This window comes from Anthonomus grandis, chromosome 9 (assembly GCF_022605725.1).
Source record: "Anthonomus grandis grandis chromosome 9, icAntGran1.3, whole genome shotgun sequence".
Classification (NCBI taxonomy): domain Eukaryota; kingdom Metazoa; phylum Arthropoda; class Insecta; order Coleoptera; family Curculionidae; genus Anthonomus; species Anthonomus grandis.
Window position 1 is genome coordinate 21070984 of NC_065554.1, and position 14728 is coordinate 21085711.

Sequence of the window (14728 nt, forward strand, 5' to 3'; positions counted from 1 at the left end):
TAATCGATGATAATAATGAATTCTCAAACAAACCACCTCTATAATAAATTTAATAAAGAAAATTCTGTTAACTTACCTTTGTACCTCTGAATTTAGACGATTCCGATACCATTATTTGCTGCAATTCGCTAGTTGGGTTCACATTGATTATCTTTAAGATGAAAGTGCAGTCCTTTTCCAACAATTTATTTAGGTGATACGAAATTAATGCCGCGTCCTTATGGCCTAAAAAGTGAAGGCGATATTCAGTCAAAATCGATTGTACAGTTTTAAACTTTACCTATTATTCTTAACCTCTTTGGAGGTATGTTGTTTACATTTAGAAATTCTCGTATTAATTTACTAATTATTATAGCTCGGGCATTAGTGTCTTTTACGTTGGGTGGTATCGCGCTCGAATAGTTAAATAGAGTAACAAACTCTCCTTTACTATTTTTTAAGATTTGTTTCATAAGTTCCGAAGCCCTAAAAATATAAATAAATATGTTTTTTTAATATTAAAGTTTATGTTATAGAGGACGTAAACTTATATTAAATAGATATTTAAACTAAGCTATTTATTACTAATAGCTTTTTTTTCTCAATAAAGATTTACTTAGAACTACTGTTCCTATTAGCATCTTTTTCTAATTATATGTGTTTAAATATAAATTTTTATCAAAAAAGAAACTTAAAAAGATAATTCTTCCATCTTACCATTTACCGCGATTAATTTTCTCTGCACCATCGAGTATTATGGTATAATTGCCTTGTGCATGTTCATTTTGGAATATTTTAAGATCATCCACTATGCTTTCACGTCCATATTTAATTTTACCTATTGAAAATCCACCACTCACAACTTTAAAGTTAGCTTTCACAAATATTTCTAAAAAAAATATTTTAAAGATTCCTTTGCTATGAAACTTTAATCGAATGTCACTTACCTAATAAAACATCGCGATTAACTAAGAAAAAATAAAGAGATTATTAGTGTTTATAATGGTTAATATATATTAAAAAAGGTAATGTATATTGAACATACCCGTCATCACCGTGAAATTCCCTTTGATATCTAGAGGTAATTTTAGTAGCGGATATTTGTTACCATCTTCATCGATAACCGTTACGTTGGGTTTCATCAAAACAAACATGTCCTTGAGGATTTCATTAAACGTGCATTTCTCCGGATTTTCTATAATTATTAATACAAAATATCAAGGGAAATTCAGGTTTACATGTTGATCTTTTACCTTCATCGAGGCAAGATGGATGAATTTCGAGTGGATTATTGATGAAAATATTGACCTGCCCTAAATTACAGCATTGTACTGAATCGTTAATAGTAGTATACAAGCTGACTACCTAAAAAGATATAAAATTTAATAATAATCATTTGAGTTGTATCTCGGAAGATTGGTTCTCTTTGCTGATAACACTACTATTTTTATATAAAAGCAGAGTGTCTGCAGACATCGCATCAATCCATTGTGAAAAAAACTATAATTAGAAAAAATATAAAAATTTGACATTATATAAAGAAAATTCAAAATGCTGTAGAATTCTATAAAGACTATTATTTAAGTGCTAAGTAAAGACAGATTTCAATTTGTTTAGTTATTAGGTACATCGTTAAATAATTTCTAGATGAGCGATGTCGTAATATCTTGCGCAGTTTTCAAATTAATTTTTAAAATGTATTCTACCAATGTGATACCGCGCCTTAACATAATGGCCTTTTACTCAATCAGCTCCAAAGTATGTTTCACGATTAATGGATAGCCAACAACAGACCACACCTTTGTCCACCCCGCTGCCCAGATCTATCACCACAATAGACACCAAAGAAGATTGCGTATGGAGGTTCCGATTTATAGAAGAATTACTACGTAGATGCGAGAAATGTGTTAAAAATCAAGGACATCAGTTTCAACATTTAATAATGTTTGTATCAAATTATCCTTAAATAATAAATAAAATTAAATAATCTTCGTATGTGTTATTCAATCGTCTCAGCATGATTTATTATTGACAATTTGCAAATAACTAGTAGTAATATTATTGTATCCTTTGATTGTTTTTTAATGTCGTCCCGTTATGAACAAGTGATACCATTTAGAAATCGAATACTATTTTTAGGGTCGAAAAATAATAAATTTCAAATATTACAAAAACTACAAATTTTCGGAATACGCATTCTCATTGGAACTTCTTCGAAATGGAAACTGGAAACCAGAGCGACTATATATTTTTTTTATTACAGTAAAGTGTGTGTGTCCTCTTCTTTGTGACTCCATAACTTCTCCAAATCTGATATTATGATTAACAACTCATGTTTTGAATGTCTTATGTCGTCTTTTGTCGTCTCTTGTAACGGATATTATACCGATCGATTGAGAAGTGAATTCTCAAACAAACTGACTCTCCATTGAAAATTTGTGCGATTTTGTGTGATATTTCAAACTTATTTTTGTTATTTCCTTTACACGTCATATTATAAAATAGGCATACTTATACAAAGTTACTTTTATTTTAATTGCTTAAATCGAAAAAATTATAAAAATAGGGGTAAAATTAATTTGTGTTAAAGAATGTTCAAATTAAATATTTTTTTTCCTTTTATAATAATAAATAGATCAAATGATAAAATGAAATTAAAAACTTGACGGCATTTGTTATGCTTCATATTTTCCATTTTATGTGTTTTTTTAAGTTGAGATCATAAAGATGATATGCTATCCAAATTTTTACCTAAAATGTATTGTTGGCTACTCAAAACATATCCGAAAAGTTTAATTGGTCAAATAAAAAAATAGTTATTTTCACTAAATTAAAATACTTTCTCAAAAAAGACTTTATTAGTGTCGAAATATTATATCCTTAGGTTATTATTTTGTATGCATCTTGCTATATATTTTTGATTTTATATGGTAATTTAACTTAAACTACAAATCATTGATAGACATCTTATTTATTTATTTTCTTAAAATATTTTTTTTAATTTATTACTTTTTGTTGTACCCGAAATTTGTTATTTACGAGACACAAATATTAAATAATCCATAAAAGAAAATAGAAAAGAATCCATAAATTTTTTGTGCATTCCATGGTGTATATTTTAATTTTTTTTTTAAATTTTAACAATATTTTTAACGTTTGAACCTAATCTACATTTATATACAATTAGTTAATTCTATCGCGTTTGCAATATTTTAATCATTACCGTGAAATGGGGTGAATTTGATTTCGCGGGGCGACTTTGATCACCATATCAAAATATTTTACATTTAAATTTCCCGCGCATATTAAGTGCCGATTTTTTCCGTTCGGTAAAAAATCATATTCAGTAATGGTGTAGCTAGTGATCCATGTGCATGTTTTTTGTCAGTTAAATGTTTTTTTTTTGGAGTTTGCGACTCTCAAACATGTAAGTAATATTTAGACAAAAATATAACCTTCCAAAATTTGACTGCTATTTAAAAATACATGCAAATTATGGATATGTACGTGATAAATTTAGTATCCTGAATATCTTGTATTTTTATAACCTCAAAATAAAGTTTGGGGTGTTGCCGGATTTTTCTGAAATTCTAAGATTTATTGGATGGGGTCAAATTGATCAGCAGATTGTAAAGCTTATATAATTTTAAGGGTATAGTACTACTAGGAATAATAATATTTTTTGTTTTAGAATATTGACATAATGTCGAGAATTTATAAGAGAAAAGTTGGGGCACGAAGGTACAAAGACTACGGTCAAGAGTCCATAGAATAAGCATTAGAAAAGGTTATAAATGAAGGGTGGAGTTTACGCAAAGCTGCAAAATGGTTCAAGATGTCTTACGGGACCTTAAATAATAGATACCATGGGCGTCATGTTAAAAGTAACGGCGGGCAAACCGTTTTTAGCTCCAATGAAGAACAAACAATTCTTAAATGTGTTGCTATTTGTGGCGAATGGGGGTTTCCTCTTAATTTAACAGATTTAAGGCATATGGCAAAAAACCTGCTAGATACCCAAGGTCGTTTAGTGACAAAATTTAAGAATAATTTACCCGGTACCGATTGGGTATTTTCGCTGTTAAAAAGACATAACAATGTAATAACTCAAAGGCTTGCAGCTAATATTAAAAGGGCTCGTGCTGATGTTTCCAGGCAAACATTAACTGAATATTTTGAAAACCTTAAAATAATTTTAAATGGTATTCCGTCGTGCAACATATATAATTATAATGAAACTAATTTGCTTGAAGACCCTGGGCGCAAAAAACTAATATATTCCCGTGGAGTAAAATACCCTGAACGAATGTACAATTTTACTAAATCTGCAACCTCAGTGATGATGTGTGGTTCTGCAGCAGGAGTTCTTTTGCCACCATATATAATTTATCGAGCAGAAAAAATGTGGGCGCAGTGGACTGAACAAGGACCAAAATTAGAACCCTGTTGCATAGATAGATGCTGTGCAGCTGGATCACGATACAACCGAACGTCACATGGGCGGATGGACGCCGAAACTTTTAATGACTGGTTTAAGTCTGCGTTTCTTCTACATGCCAAAAGACAGCAAGGGCGAAAAATTCTATTAGGCGATAACTTAGCCTCACATTTCATAGAAGAAGTTATTAGACTGTGTGAAGACACAAATCCAAGACATTGGATTTGTATGCCTGCCAAAGAACGTGACACATTTATGTCAGCCGTTGGATGTAGGGTTTTTTTTAAAAATGGCCTGGAGAGAAGTCTTGCTAGAATGGAAAAATACGTATCCGACACATTCATCAATTGACAAAAAGGATTTCCCACATTTGTTGCAAAAAACCTTGGTGACAATGGATAGTAAACTATCCAAAGATAAAATACTTCATGCGGTTAAACGAAATCTTATTTCTTCTTTTGAAGCAAGTGGCATAGTCCCTTTAAATCCAAACCGAGTATTAGACAAGCTGCCTAGAGAAAATTTTAATCAAGACCAAGTGCAGAACGTTTTGGTAAATTACTTACAACAACAGAGATTTTCAAATGCTTCAACAAGACGAAATAAAAAGAGAACAAAACTTGATGTTCAGCCAGGGAAAAGTGTGACAGCCCAAAATAATTCCAACAGTTCAGACAGTAACGTTGAAGAGCCTATAACAAATGATAATTCCGACGATGACATGACCGCCGACGATCTATTTATCCAGTTGCAGGAAAACGAAGAAATTAAAAAATTAATACAAAGAAATTGAAATATTTGGAAGTGAGTCAAAGTGAGATCAAAATTGGGACATTTTTATTGGTTAAAGTGTTAGGGGGCATGCAATTGAATGAAAACGAATTCGAAGTTCTGGGACTAAAATCTGTCTATGGAAGAAAAACTGTTTTTAAACCACAAGAATGCATCGACTTTTCCATAGAGTTGGCAGATATAATTGCTATTTTGCCACAACCTGCCGCTGAATGCGTCAAAGGTCAAATCATTTATCAATTCAAAAAAGCAGTAGATATTAAGGAGATGTAAATCCTTACTATACGTATTACTGCTTCTATCTATTAATTGAAGAATTGTTTCTTTACTTTTTGAATGTCTTTTATAAGTTTTTGTATTTTTAAACAAGTGTTTTTAATAAAGTATTAAAAAACTGCAATGTTTCTTTTTTATTTTACCAGAAAAAATAACCAATTAGTGGAATTTTATGACTGATCAATTTCACCCCAAAACCTAGAATTATCTGTAACTTTTAAACGGATTGATGAACATAAGCGGGGGTTAAATTGTTCATAATGCATTTTAAGGCATTGCAAGAAGAATACAATTATATGGCACTGATCAAAGTCCCCCCCCTTTTGGTATGAAATTGATCAGACTTTATTTTGTCATTTTTTTAAACAACTTTAAATTTAGAGCAGATACGATTGCAAAATCTTTTTACGGCATCTATACACAATTATTTATGATTAATTTTAATATCGATACGTAGTTAACAAAAGAGTTACAAGCAAATTTACAAACGAAATCATCAATTTAACCCCGTTTCGCGGTATATTCTTTGCACTATTTAATAAACTTTGCATACTTATATTTTAAAATAATATAGTTTATTTTACTTACTGATAATAAACTGATCGTTTAGTTCTGCTTGGTAACCAAAGTTTTCTTAGTAAAGCGAAAATTTCAAACTAGTAGTTTAAAATAAATTAAATATTTCCTAAAAGATCACTATATTTTCCACCCGTTAGTTTAATTGTTTTTTTTTAACCTAAGTTCGCCTAATACTTGGCTCTTTTTTAAAGACTGTCAACTGGTCTATTCCCAAACTAATATACAAATTATTTGCACAAAATGATTGTTATTCCAAAACATTCTCTAATTACCGACCTATAAGACTTATATTAAATGTAGCTGAAATATTTGAGGGATGTGGTATCTTAATAAAAAAATGTAATTTCCTTTGTGATCAAATGCAGTATGTAAAGATAGGAAGCATTCAAAACATAATAAATGTAGACATGATGCTTCTGCAAATGATGCGTCATTATCTTTCGGGAAAACTCGCTATGTAATATCAAAGACAAACTAAAGTCCAGTTTTGATTTAATAAAGTCTTTCGACACATTCAAAGTATACCTTAACAAAGAGAAAACATATTACATGTTTTTCTTTAACTGAAACCAATTATCCGGATAAAAGTTCGATACAAATAAACAATCTGATAACAATTAAAGAAAAAAGACCAGCAAAAAATTTAGGAGCAGTTAAATATAATATTTTTCCGGATATAAACAAGTTATTTGATCAAAATTCAAATATTTTTTAGCATCGTACTCAAAAATTAAATTCCTGAAATTAACATTATATTATCCTCCGATTTCATTGAACATAGAATTCATTATTAGAAACTGAAAATAATCATTTCATTGATGCAGATTTAATAGTAAAAGACTGATTTTCTTACTTTTTTTTCCATTGTACTGATCATTAACCAAGAAAGAAGTTCTAAACACCTAATTTTTATTTGAAAAATTAAATTATTTAATTTTTCATAGGGTATTTAAAGCTGATCTATATATATACTTACCGAAGTAGTAGAGTTTACGTCTGTAACCATATTAGGTGGTGCATTTGTAAATATTGCCGCTGGTGGATTTAAAACCGTGATGCGGGCTACTGGTGTTTTATGCTGACTCAATAATGGACGCAGGTAATAGGCCAGTAATGAGTTTATTCCAAAACCTAAAACATCATTAATTAAAGTAATATATTTTACAAGGATTGAATATAAGAAACTCACCCACAATATTTAGTTTGTTTGACGGAATTTTATTTTCTTGAATAAATTTACTAATTTTTCGGGCATAATAACGTATATCCTTATATATTGTTTTATTATTGTATATAGGTATATTAATCACACTAACATGATTAGTTTTATTTGATTGCTTAATAATCCCGGATGCCAGTTTTTTTCCCCTTAAAAAAAAATCATAATTGTATATGGAATTCTTATTGTTGCATTTTTTTGTTACCATGTATAGTCGTCACTTTCAGCATTTTCCGTCAAAATTATGGTGAAGTTTCCATTAGGCTGTTCTTTTAAAAACTTCTGAATATTATTTAAAATCTTAGTTCGTCCAGTAATCATAACTTCAGTTGTGTATCCGGCCAATATGTACAGTTTTCTATTGACTAAGGATAAACAAAAAATAAATGCGTTTTATAAACTTTAAATTTAAATTAACGTACTAGTAGAAACTTCAAAGTCACCCGACAAATCCCGAGGGATTTCAAGAAGCCAATTAATTCTTACATCTTCATCATCAACCTTGACAATCGGGAATTTTTTAATGATAATATCGAGTATGTTTTCAAGAATAATAGTTTGTGTACACTCTATAACATCTACAAAAATTAAATAATTAAGATAAATATTTAAATTCCCTGTAGCTAACTTACTTGTTTTTAGGAGTTTTGAAGTGCGTTGAAAGATATCTTCAATGCAATCATTGATGCCAATGTTGATAGTAGCTATATCACAGCATTTTGATTTATTACTTTCAGTGTACATTGCAACAGTCTAAAAGAAAAAGTGATTTGTAATACAATGATGTTTATAATTATTTAAAGTAACTTAAATTCGAATTACTTATTGTATAAAAATGCAACTTTTGTAGATTAATCATGATTAAAAATAGAAAAAAATATATTAAACTAAATTAAATAGTTAACATAACTAGAAAAGAGTTTAAATTCAGATTGGTCCTATGATTTGTTATGTATAATAGACAAGAAGCGTTTACTGCCTTTAAAATTTATTTTTTTATAATTTACCTTTGTGATTTAATTATTGTACAATTCAATAATTTATTAGTATATCGATTGTGTGCTTATAAATAAATAAATATTAGCTCTATTTATGTAATATTTTAGCAAGAAAAATAGATCTTCAAAAATATTTTTTGACCTACAGGAATTGTAAACTGACTATATAATTTTTTTGTAACCATGTATATTTAGTGAGATCTAAGAAATATTTGAGAATTATTATAAAAGCCATAAGAAGCTTGTGGGTCAAATGCCTTGGAAAAGTTAAGCGTTAAAAGTGGCCTTGAAGGCTTTTCTATCAATTGCAATAATTATCTGTTCAATCACGTTTAATAAGATAGATATTAGCTTATGTTTTTTTATACCCATATTGCTTATAAGAAAATATTTTTTTTCACAAGTTTAGAGATGATCGGGATAATTAAAATGATTCTAAGGTCTCAGAAATCCGTTCCATTATTGATTTTAGCTGAAGGTGTTCAGAGAGAAGTTTTCCACATATTAAGGAAATAGCTCATTGCAACTAAGTTTATAATATGCGTAATATGCGGCGATAGTTTTTGAATAGTGTTGCAACATTGACGTTGATATTGAATCACAACCGTGTGCATTTGATTTTAGGAAACGCATTTAAAAGACATAATAAAATAATTTAGAGTTTTTCTTATTTTTTTAGTCATACTTGATGATAGACATTAACTATTTATTTAATTGCTATTAAGAAACATAATTAAAAAAGTTTATCGATAATAAATATAAAACTTGATAGAAATGCATGTTCCAAAATATTTCTTTAATCACGGATTCTTATCATTATTATTCAATCGATCAAATTTAAATTGTGGCTTCCCATTTGCTCATGATATTTCTTAAATTAGAAATACCTGGTGAGTAATTAAAAAAAAATCTAAAAATTTGTGCTTGTGACAATTTTTAATTATTATTGAATTAATTTTTTTTTCATAGTTTCTAAATAAAACTTTTAATTTATTAACAAATACTTACCAGCATCGCATCAGTTTTAACGGGCAATAAATCGACTGGCACTGAAGAATTCCACAAAAAGGCATTTGGATTTAAATCATAAATAGTACCAATGACTTGATCACTTGCAGCCTTAATCAGTTTGCCCAACTTATGTGAAATAATTGGACTGTAATTATAACCTAAAAAATAACGTTTTAAAAAAAATACAATAATAACTGAAAAATAGAAAGTTACCGAAAATGCTAAGTTTTTCTGGAAGAATTTCATAATGGTTCAAAAAACACAGGATTTGCTCGGCAAGTTCTGTTGCACTTTCGTATAAGTCATCTATGTGGGTATTACTTAAAGCTTCTGAGCCATCAATGACTATAACGAGGTTAGGCGTTTCAACGTTTTGTGATTTAATTATTGCATTCTGCAATTGTTCAGACCTAAAAAAAGAAGATAATTTTTTAATATTTTTAAATAATTAAATCTATTTATTATTTAATACCATATTTCGTTTTGATTCGTTTCATTGTTTGCGATTATTATAACGAAATTTCCATCGGGATTTGTATTCGTGAAATTCCTAATAGTTTCTTGAACCTCAGATCGGTTAGTATAAACTTTACCCTCGACAAATCCAATTCCCAGAATTGTAATATTTGCGTTGCTTGGTTTTTCTAAAAAAGTATTTTAAAAACTTTTAAATTTAAATAAAAAATTTGCTTGAAAATTATATTTGTAATTAAAGAAAGATACAAATTAATTAATTATTTTATAGGTAAAATAGTATTTGTTCATACTGCTCTGATATAATAAAAAATATATAAACTTACCGCTTGGATTTGCTAAAATATAATTTAATATTAAAAATTATTTTTCTTCATAAAAAATTATTTGCTTACCATATTGTTATGTTTTGTTATTTTTGTTATTGCTATTTTTTCACTTATAAAAACCTTTATATATTTTTTCACTTATGAAAGCCTTCAAAAGCCAAAATATTATATGAACTTACCAGTTGTTGCTAAAAATTAAAAAACAGGGTTACACATCATTTATTTTAAAATGAAATAGTTAATGCTTAAAATTATTTTAATAATGAAAAGGTAACTTACCAGTTGGTTCTTCTAAAAATAAATAAACAAAACTTTAAAAACTAATTTTCTAATTAAAAATATTATTCGATTTTCTTACTGCTCAGCACTTTTATAACACGATAAAATATATAAGCTTACCAGTTGTTCCTGAAAATAAAAAAAATATTGATAAATACAAATTTTAAAGGCGCTCGTACTAAAAAAATACATATATATAAAATTAAAAAAAAAAATTAAAAACTTACTTACCAATTGGATCGAAAGGTGCTAAAATCAAAATAAATAAAACATTTGAATAAATAATACTATTATACTATAAAATATAAGTTTAGTTCTGTATACTTACATAATGTGGTAGGTAGCCAGTTATCTTCTGTGAAAAAAAAATCATATAATTTATTATTTGTATGCTAATATTAGGGTTTTTAGTGCAAAAACAATACTAATAAGCTATCATATTCCCAACAAATTCTGTTTTTGAACATTATGATATGATGCACAATTTTAATAAGCTATTCTATTATGATACTCAAAATTTTAAATTTCTGGTTCACAAATTTACTTACTGGTGGCCTTAAAGGGTTTAATCAAAATAGTCTTTAAAGAATATAACAGTAGTAATGGAAAAAATTAAGTTACTACTTATATATAGTGCTTTTTGGAAAATTGGTATAAATCGCCTTTAAAAAGGCAATACTGGGAAATTTATTTAAGCTTATATTAATTACAATTTCGCTAATAAAAATGAGGAAATTTTGTAGTAGTAACAATATTATTTAAAATATACCGTTATAGTCTCAAAAATTAATAAAATATTTTCAAAAGTACGTAGGTCATTTTTAATAAATCTCATGTTATTTTTAATTTATTTAAAAAGTTGCGACTATGAATCGAAAAACATTGAAAGTAGTGTTTAAGAACTCGTGTCCCTAATCTGTCTATACATTAGTTATTTCAGGGTGGCCATTTTAAACGAACTGTGAACTGTCGATATTTTTGTCAGTCTGCTGACAAAAGAATCACCCCTTGAGTAATACGTCATATTACAAATATTGTTCAGGACGTTTTTAAATATTATGAATTATCTCTGCGGTAATTTGATGACATTCATCTTTGGTTATAGGTTGAGTGGCATTAATTTAAGATTTCAAGTTGTCGTTTAAACAAATCTAACAGAATTAGGTCTGGACAATGCGGGGGGCCACTTAAATCTTCCTCTTTTTCCAACTTTATTGACCTGGAAATTTTTCATCCAAATACTGACGAGCAGTCTAAAATAAAGTAGAGCACCCTCTGGATGAAATATTAAGTTATTTTTTATACACTGGTCGTCATTCTTAATTAACTTCACTAATGCTGGATAAACGACTCTCTTAATTCCAGATACATTTTTGCTGTTAGATTTCCATGTAAAATCAAAGGCCAATTATATGACCATCACAATACCAGCAAACATTCAGTTTTTCTGAATTGCTATTGTCAAGTTCATGTACCAGGTGTATTCTATTAGGATAAAACTTGTGTTTTTTTAAGATCTTCTGAATGCTGTTTTCTTAGTACTAGATCTGTCGCTAACTCTTTTGTTCTCATTATAGGTCCTTAAATAATATGCTTAAAAATTGTCAATGTAACTTTATTTAATTTGCCATTTCACGTTTTCTTGCTGCTGTTTAAAACTACAAATTGACAACACCTTAAGCCTTAACCATAATTAAAGGATATGATCTGATAACTAAAGTTTCAAAGGAGTAAAACTATATGGGTTACGTAGTTAGTAGCGAGATACAACTCGAAAGTTATAATCTAGGTAGAACTTCCTTTAAAAAAGGGCATCAATTGACCCTTCTTCCTTCTTAAGATTTTTAGGGTGAGTTATACCTTTGATAAAGAGTTGTAGTTTATGGGATGAATTACAAAAATGGATGCATATCTAAGCGTTTTTGCGTAAATAATCTGGGGTGCCCAAAATTGGCTCTGTTTGGTTTTTAAATGGCCATCCTACATTTTATTGATTTAATTGTTATTTTGATATTTATCCGTTAAATTGGAAAAAGGTTGGTTTAATTTTTTTTTAATACAACGTCTATTATTTATATGACTTGAAATCTAAATCATGATTAGACCTTCTCCCTTAGTCCAAGGTTAGAGTCATTTTTAGCAGATGAAATAAATAAAACGCCCGAAAATACAATCTTATACTAAAAAGAATAAATATATACGAGGGCGGGTCAATAAGTCCGTAACTTTTTGGATAAAAGACAGATATAAAAAGTTTTTTTATAGTCTCCTTTGAGTTCTATACACTTAGTCCAACGTTTCTCCAATTTTTTTATCCCTTCGGAAAAATATGATTTGTCGAGGTCATCAAAATAGGCATTTGTTTGAGAGATGATTTCGTCGTTGGAGTCAAATCTCTTTCCGCCGAGCCCTTTCTTTAAGTTTGGGAATAGGAAATAGTCACTGGGGGCTAAATCTGGAGAATAGGGCGGATGAGAAAGTAATTCGTAATCTAATTTATGGGTTTTTGCCATGGAAACTGCACATGTGTGGACACTTGCATTATCCTGGTGAAAAAAAACTTTTTTTTTGGCCAAATGTGGTCTTTTTTCTTTCAGTTCTTCATTGAATCTATCCAATAAGTTGGTATAATATTCTGCATTGATTTTTTTCCCCTTTTGAAGATAGTCAATGTGGATTATACCGCGTGCATTCAAAAAAACGGTCGCCATGACTTTATTGGCTGACAAACCCACCTTTGCCTACTTGGGCGCCGATTCACCCCGAGAAATCCACTGTTTTGACTGCTGTTTGGTCTCCGGCGTGTTGTGGTGAATCCATGTTTTGTCCACGGTGACGAAACGATGCAAAAATTCGTCCATATTGCGGTTGAGTAACGCCAAACACTCCTGGAAAATTGTCACACGGTTGCGTTTGTGGTCGATTGTGAGCAAACGCGGCAGCCATCTTGCGGAAAGCTTTCTCATACCCAAATGATCATTCAAAATTGAAACCACTGAACCATGTGAGATGCCTATGGCTTCCACAATCTCTCTCACTTTCAATCTCCGATCGGCTAAAGCCATATCGTGAATTTTTTCTATTGTTTTGGATGTAGAGACCTCGACTGGGCGTCCAGAACGTTCGGCATCTTTCGTGCTTGTACGGCCACATCGAAATTCAGTAAACCATTTCTTTACCATGGAAATGGATGATGCAGAATCCCCATAATATTTATCAAGCTTAGCCTTGGTTTCAGTAATGGTTTTTTCCGTAAAAAATAATGGTTATTGAGCACACGAAATTCACTTTTTTCCATTTTCTTCTTAAAACGAGTGGTAGTCTGCTATCAACAGCTGTCAAACACAAACTAAATGACGCAGCTTGTCAAATTTTGACAGGCGTCAACTGACAGTTCTCTGTTGACAGGAGCAGAGTTGCCATTTCCATTAAAGGGCGGGAAATTCAAAAAGTCACGGACTTATTGACCCGCCCTCGTATGTTATAAATATTTCTGATTTAGCGATATTAGCCGCTGACATTATATAATATTTAAATTTAGTTTCTACATAGGATGTAAATCATATAACTAAAACAACAAATAAAATATTTAGTAAATAAGGCTTACCCTCACTGTTCTCTCTGGGCGGTTCTGAAAAACAAACAAAAACATATGTTTAATAAAAAAATTAAAAATCGTAAATTATTTCTGAAGATGCTTTTAATTGTTTTACCATATAAAATGTATTTATATATTTTTTTATATAATACATAAAATTATTTGAAATGCAAATAAAAACGAGCATTTTCTCTTACCTATGGGAAGTTCGGGGTCCTTGTCTTCTAAAAACCATAAAAATTTAATTTAAAATATATAAATAAAAGAACTTAAATTTCTCAATTTCTTACTTGGTGGTGTATAAGTTATCGAGTCCCAGGAATAACTGCCCGGAGGTATTTTAATCTTAGTATCCCAAATATTATATTCGTGCTTTTTACCCTCATTGTCAGTGATTTTAAAACCCTCGTTGGCATTTTTTATCAGTAGTTCAAACAACGATATTATAACACATTGACGCAGCTCATTTGACTCGTCATTTATATTATAACCTGCAATCAAAAATTTTTACATTTTAATTCATTAATAACTGTGGTTTATTCATTTAGATTTTTTATATATCCGATTATATTCATTTAGTTATATTTATGATATCTCTATGTTAGAATGTGTTAAAAATTTGGCATCATAGCAGAAATATTGAAAGACACATTCATCAATCATTTCAGTCACACAGTCTAATTAAGAATTATCTTACTAATGAGAGAAAAAAACCATTAGATCAAAAAAAGAGAAAAATAGGTTAATATCCTAAAA

The 14728-nt window shown here is 29.5% G+C and overlaps 1 protein-coding gene across 1 annotated transcript in view; it reads right to left on the minus strand.

Annotated features, from left to right (window-relative positions):
- Window positions 1-10114, minus strand: part of LOC126740557 (uncharacterized) — a 35422-nt gene extending 25308 nt beyond the window's left edge. The window contains exons 1-15 of the mRNA XM_050446642.1: window positions 10093-10114; window positions 9765-9936; window positions 9506-9702; window positions 9290-9450; window positions 7916-8036; window positions 7706-7861; window positions 7489-7648; window positions 7254-7432; window positions 7041-7195; window positions 1233-1344; window positions 1025-1174; window positions 927-947; window positions 697-868; window positions 281-465; window positions 77-225 (exon numbers count right to left, since the gene is read on the minus strand). Of these exons, the coding sequence (XP_050302599.1) occupies window positions 77-225; window positions 281-465; window positions 697-868; window positions 927-947; window positions 1025-1174; window positions 1233-1344; window positions 7041-7195; window positions 7254-7432; window positions 7489-7648; window positions 7706-7861; window positions 7916-8036; window positions 9290-9295 (1566 nt within the window). The 5' untranslated portion in view covers window positions 9296-9450; window positions 9506-9702; window positions 9765-9936; window positions 10093-10114. The remainder of the gene's footprint in view (window positions 1-76; window positions 226-280; window positions 466-696; window positions 869-926; window positions 948-1024; window positions 1175-1232; window positions 1345-7040; window positions 7196-7253; window positions 7433-7488; window positions 7649-7705; window positions 7862-7915; window positions 8037-9289; window positions 9451-9505; window positions 9703-9764; window positions 9937-10092) is intronic.
- Window positions 10115-14728: the final 4614 nt, after the last annotated feature.